The sequence below is a fragment of the Agrilus planipennis genome, unplaced genomic scaffold (genome assembly GCF_000699045.2).
Source record: "Agrilus planipennis isolate EAB-ADULT unplaced genomic scaffold, Apla_2.0 scaffold713, whole genome shotgun sequence".
Lineage (NCBI taxonomy): Eukaryota > Metazoa > Arthropoda > Insecta > Coleoptera > Buprestidae > Agrilus > Agrilus planipennis.
Window position 1 is genome coordinate 4,887 of NW_020439589.1, and position 6,575 is coordinate 11,461.

The window sequence follows — 6,575 nt, forward strand, 5'->3', positions numbered from 1 at the left end:
TTTAATGAATAGCAAATTAAATACCGAGGTAAATTAGCTAGGTAATTACTTCATCTTTCTGATCAAAGGCCGACAATTCGGACGTCATTAATGAAGATGAACTTATGGTGGGCCAAGAAGAGGTTTACAGCGGCTTGAGAAGCCAGGACCTTCAAGAGGCTAAAGATCAACTCCTGGTTGATACCTCAGACATGTTAAAAATACCACTATTCACAGCTGAAGCTCTATTAAGGAACAACGGTGAGCATTTAGATCAGTAAATAGAAACACTAGTAGAATAAATATGTTTCGAATGTTTTAGAATGGTCTCGAGAACTGCTTTTGGAAAAGTGGATGAAGGATCCGATGGAATGCTGTCGGGACGCCGGGGTGCAAGCGCCATCTACAATCCTGCACCAGGGAAACCCTTGGGATTCTTCTAACTGCACATCTCCGACATTCAGTGAAGACAGCAACAAATCTGAGAGGATGGTATGTAAAGAACTACAACGGATACAATACTAACTTGCTTCTAAAGAGCTAAATTAATTTTCGAAATCGGTAACTTCATCCTTGTTTTCCTCCCAGTGCGAAATCTGCGTATCACCCATATCAGAAAAAGACAAGACGATCGCCATGTCATGCAAGCACAACTTCTGTAGGTCGTGTTGGGGTAGTTATTTAACTATAAAAATTCAGAGTGGGGACGCTCACCACATAATGTGTCCTGCCTACCAATGTCACATCCTGGTACCGGTTGAAACGATCGAAAAACTGGTAAGCCCAGAAATGGCGAGGAGGTATCTTCAGTTTGACATAAAGGTAAATCATATCCTAACCATTCCATCGGACGATACGAAATGATAAAATTTACCGTTGGTTTTAGGCTTTTGTAGAGAGCAACAAAAGTATTAAATGGTGTCCGGTTGCTGGTTGCGGAAGAGCTGTTAGACTACCGGAAACGGAACAAAACAGAACAAAGACCGGAAACAAATCAATTCCTATAACTTCACATGCTGTCGACTGCGGCAATTCTCACTTTTTCTGTTGGGAATGCTTAGGTATATCTTATAACTGAATATTTTATAAAATCGTCATTAACGAATTTAAAAGAAGCCTTGAATTAATAAAATTGTAGGGGAGGCTCATGCGCCTTGTGGCTGTAACCAATGGCAGGAGTGGCAAAAGAAAATAGCTGAGATCAAACCAGAGGAACTGAAAGCTTCCTGTAATGAGAGCGAAGATGCAGCCAATTGTCTCTGGTTGGTCACCAACTCGAAGCCGTGTCCAAACTGCAAGAGCCCCATTCAGAAAAACGAAGGATGCAACCACATGAAATGTTCAAAGGTAAATAAATAGTTAATACAGTTACAGCTCATAACTTACGTTGGCCCTACTGGACTCTTACACTTAAATGATACGAACAATTTTTAACAAAATTAAGGGAGAAGAAAGTACACGAAAAAGAAATATAATGAGCCATCTCCTGCCACTCAGTGATATAGGTACATAAACATAAGGGTAATGTCCCTATCGAAAGTCCCAACTGCCCCGGCAATGATGGCGCGTATTCGTGTAATGCCGACAACACAATCTCATTGCACCGTCCATAGATGACCACATATTTTGCGTTTTTGTTTAATATTTTCACACTCAACTTATTGTTGTAGCATTACCAATCGAATATTAACTACGGAGTGCAGGCTCCTACTAATAATCGTCACACGTACAATAGACACCTGTCTGTGTGCCAGCTGTTGCGAAGGTCCCGAGTAGGTATGAGTGTTTCTTCAGTTAACGCTTGCGAAAACAAAGGACGATGAGATAACGTGGCTGTTAAACTCTCAATCATTGACGGCTCGTTAACTGGGGTACTTTATGTGCATAGTTTCTGGAATACTGATATTTCAACTGAAGGTGCACTTTGTTCGTCTTGTCTTTTCCTACTATAACCTTATGATCCTAATCAATGAACAAAATTGATTACACGATGAAAGTTTGTTATTTACCGAAACCAACTTCAAAGATGGTATCACAGGCATTAAGTACAGAGGGATGCATTTCAATTCGTTACTCTCTTTAGTAACGTGTATTTTTTTTCCACCACTTTAGTCTTTAAACAGTCGAGGGCCAAGCGTTGCAAGAAATGTTTTATATACATATGCTTGAAAAACGCGTCAGTCGACTTAAATAAAATTGATATTCGGCATCGTACTACAGATAGCGTTTACCGCGCCATTTGTGGTATTTTCTAGTAAATCCAAACTTTCTGTATTTACTGTAGGGTTGTAACGGATGTGCTTTAGGTAGCGGAAACGAATGGGGTTGCAAACTGTATTGAGGTTAAACTTGCGGATGCGGATGCGGATGTGGGTGCGGAGCATTTATCCAAAGCTCGCCGCCCGGCCTATTGTGCTAATGTTAACCGTTTCACAACATACCGTGACTCCTGTTGTAGTATATTGAACAATATCCGTTAAATATCCCTACGAGAATGTGCAGATCCGGATTACATACATTTATGCAATTGCGGATGCGGATATCTGTTACAACCCTAATTTACTGTCTCCACTTTTGACTCAGATGTATTTTTTACATATTTCTACCAGGAAGGCAACACAACACTCCACTGGGCAGCCTTTAACGGCCTTAAAAAGTGTGTGGAGCTACTGCTAGCCCACGGAGCGCCATTGTTCATTGAAAATAACGACAAAATGACACCCTGCGACTTGGCAATGAAAGCATCTCATCACGACGTCGCACGCCTACTCGAAAGCAGAATGGTTTTCGTGAGTAAACAATACTATTATTATTAAAGAACATTATGTTCTTGGTCAATTATCCTGTATCGCTGTTTTAAAGTTATTACTTCTCATCAGCACGCCAGAGGCACTTTCGATAAACCATCGACCGAATCGTTCTCGCTTCGTTCACAATCAATCGATATCTTAATTTATTAAAAGCCTAATTAATTTAATGAATAACAAATTAAATACCGAGGTAAATTAGCTAGGTAATTACTTCATCTTTCTGATCAAAGGCCGACAATTCGGACGTCATTAATGAAGATGAACTTATGGTGGGCCAAGAAGAGGTTTACAGCGGCTTGAGAAGCCAGGACCTTCAAGAGGCTAAAGATCAACTCCTGGTTGATACCTCAGACATGTTAAAAATACCACTATTCACAGCTGAAGCTCTATTAAGGAACAACGGTGAGCATTTAGATCAGTAAATAGAAACACTAGTAGAATAAATATGTTTCGAATGTTTTAGAATGGTCTCGAGAACTGCTTTTGGAAAAGTGGATGAAGGATCCGATGGAATGCTGTCGGGACGCCGGGGTGCAAGCGCCATCTACAATCCTGCACCAGGGAAACCCTTGGGATTNTATTTTCTAAAACGCACTGTTAAGACAGCAGGTAAAAGGTGGTCTGTGTTCTGTCGGAGCTGTCTGCGACGTGCTGATGAGATCCAAAAACATCGAAATCGCGATCCGCGTCTGGCAGTTTCGACAGAATACAGACCATTTCCAATTATTTTATTCGATTATGGTAACGTGCCTATCACGTTGAGGTGAGCTACACCGGATTTCGTTTGAGCAAGTATATATCCATATATTTAAATGGACCTTGTTGGAGCATACGTAATCCTAAAATGTAGCATCGTACTACAGATGGCGTTTACCGCGCCATTTGTGGTATTTTCTAAAAGTTCTACTACTTGACCCTAATTAAATTTTTAGAACGAATTGGAAGAGGTAGCAGAGAAGCTGAGTGAAATGATTGCCCGACCTTATTTGCGAACCCCGAAATCTGTGATAATTCAAACGACGGCCTTGGCCCGCAGAAAGCGCCACGAATTCGTAAGGGCTGTTGCACAAGGTCTTGTCCCACCCGAAACACCTCCATCGCAACGGAAAGTGAAGAAAGCCAAATACCACAATGTACCTAAATAAAAGCATACATGTATCTAACCACCAGTCAGTGTTTGTCAATGTGATAGAACTATTAACAAAAGAAGTATATTTAGAGAAACTAATGCATGAAGCATGCGCCCTTTATAAAAACTTTCGCTTCTTACCCAACCTCTGTCGTCATCCCGAAACTCTCGTGCTAACAAGTGAATAATTTTAGATAGATTACTCTCCTGGAACCCCATGGAAAAAGAACTGCAACTGGACCAGCTTCGGATCAGAAGAAGACTTGCAAAATCTAGAGACCAGCATCCAAGAAATCGACCTTCAAGCCCCAGATCACCAATGCGGATTAAGATGCAACAGATACAACTGTTCAAGTAATAATCAACACACTATAAAATTATGAGAACAATTAACTAATAATATTAAAATCTTAGAAATCGGTTCAGACTACAACGTGGAACTAGTAATAGCATTGGAGATGTCCAGGCTCCAGATGATCGAAGATAGGCTTAAACAAGCAAATACGGCAGTCACCCCAGACCCTAGTTCCAGCATATCGAACAACAGCAGCGAAAGTAACGATGACCAACTGAAACTGGCCATCCAACTTAGTTTACAGGACTCCTCCGGTTCGTTCAACAACCTCTCGGAGGAAGAAACTTCAAAAAGTGGTAGACGGTATTTCTCCAAGTCCAACGCCGATATTACAGTGGACTATTTTCTAAAGACTCTCGCCAATCACCAAATCGACCTAAAAAATCTCGAAGTTGATTTTAACATGCTCCGGAACGATGCTGAGAAAATGAAGAACGAAAGAGAATTTCTCTTCAAGCCATGCAACAGCGGAAACGAAGACGGTCGCTTCCAAATCTCGGACATCCACGAAAACGGTTTCACCTTCGCCGACGACGACGAAGATTTCGATGACAACGATATCAGACTGAAAAGATCCCACTCAACAGGCGACCTTTGTATAAGAAGATCCGGAAGGAGGACCAGGACGCGAGTCCCAGGGGATGAATCCAGGTACCATTTAGACTCCGACCACAGCAGTCAGCACGACGAAAGACCAGAAGAAATAGTCCGGAAAACTTTGACACTTCCTTCGAGTTCTTTACGTCAAAACCAGCATCTTCTACCTCATCAGGAAGAGAGATTGTACGAAGGTCAAAGTTCAGTAGATGACACCACTTCCGATTCCATGAACGCTGACATGGAAGTTTGCGAAATTATGGAAAACGTCACCGACGAAGATTTAGACAAATCAATCGACGAAGACGTTTCTTCATGCGTCGAGAAGGAACACCAACAAGCGAAAAAGACTGAGCGCATATCACAAATCTCCGACATCAGATTCCATAACCCCTTCGCATCCCTTAAAGCAAAGCTGTGTTCGGCCCACCTTCCAAAAACTTACTGCCTTACTAAACTTGCAGTCAATAAAAGCATTGGTTTACTACAGGAAACCGACAACACGACCAAATCGAAATCGAAGACCAAAAGCGAAAAACTTGCATCTGCAAAACACGCTCACGTAACCATTAGCAAATCCGATACCAATCCCTCCACCTCGACAAAAAATAACCCCGAAACAGCGGCCAACTACAAAACCAAATTTTCTAAATCGACCAGTTTCCTACACGAAACGCACAACGGCTGTGGTAAGAAGATTTCGTTAAGCAATCTAAAACTGAAAATGCCCAAACCAGAAAAGCGCTCTTTAGAAACGGATAGTTCAAATGAATACGAGTCAGAAACCGGTATACCACGATCTCCGACCCTTTTCATCTCGGGTGTTTCAATTTCCCGCACACCTGAACCAAAAAGCCCAAGATTAAGCATGGTATCGACTATTCAACAATCCAGGTCTTCGAGCATTTCAGCACCCCTGTCATCCAACACCCTCAACACTTCAAATAACAGTCTAAACAATTTCAATACCGACACTTCTAATTCCTTCCGTGACGTGTCTCATAATGCCACCCCTCCCACCAGCCAACATTGCAGCCCCAAAACCAATGCTAAACATTCTGGTACCGCTAATAAAGAAAACACGAAATCGAAAAGTGCTAGTGAACCTGAAAGAGAAAGGGAAGTTTTCAAGTTTCCCAAATCGTCTACCGACGGGGCGCTCAGTTCGGTCCTGCACGTACAGGAATCAAATCTTAGTTCTGACGATTTTCACGAAGCACTTTTTCTATTTGAACGATCGCCCAAGACTAGGGACTCAAGAAGGAAAAAGAGATCGAAGAAAAAGGATAAAGAGGAAAGAAGAGAGGAAGCCAGTTCGGCCTTGTGAACCAAAAGACTGTATTTCTTGAAGTAGCTCGTAGATTTTGTAATAAGATTGCATATTGTGATATAACTACTTAATTGGTATATTATTATTGATTATTATTAAATATTAAAAATCGTGTGTTATAGAGAACACATCGTCGTAGGTATGTGCAAAAGGTATCGGCAAATGGGTTGCCTTTGATACTATTTATTTTACTTTTAAATTCAAAAGTAAATGAGAATAAAACATAAACTTTTCAGGTAAATGTATACTTTTATCCAACAAAATTTAGAGACTGAACTGACCTGTAACACACTGTACAATAACTGTTAATATTAATAGTTAAAACTTGATTAGATACCCTGACTTGACATTGGTCAACTTCAATCTCACAAGCAA

At 41.1% G+C, this 6,575-nt stretch overlaps 1 protein-coding gene across 1 annotated transcript; it reads left to right on the forward strand.

Moving 5' to 3' along the window:
- Positions 1-68: 68 nt before the first annotated feature.
- Positions 69-6,569, forward strand: LOC112905933 (ankyrin repeat and IBR domain-containing protein 1-like; the record flags this gene model as incomplete). Its single annotated transcript, XM_025979375.1, has 11 exons — positions 69-240; positions 302-471; positions 568-801; positions 866-1,040; positions 1,118-1,326; positions 1,650-1,793; positions 3,020-3,191; positions 3,253-3,320; positions 3,722-3,922; positions 4,113-4,272; positions 4,333-6,569. Coding segments are annotated over 11 exons (3,570 nt in total), but the record flags the coding sequence as incomplete, so codon positions are not given.
- Positions 6,570-6,575: the final 6 nt, after the last annotated feature.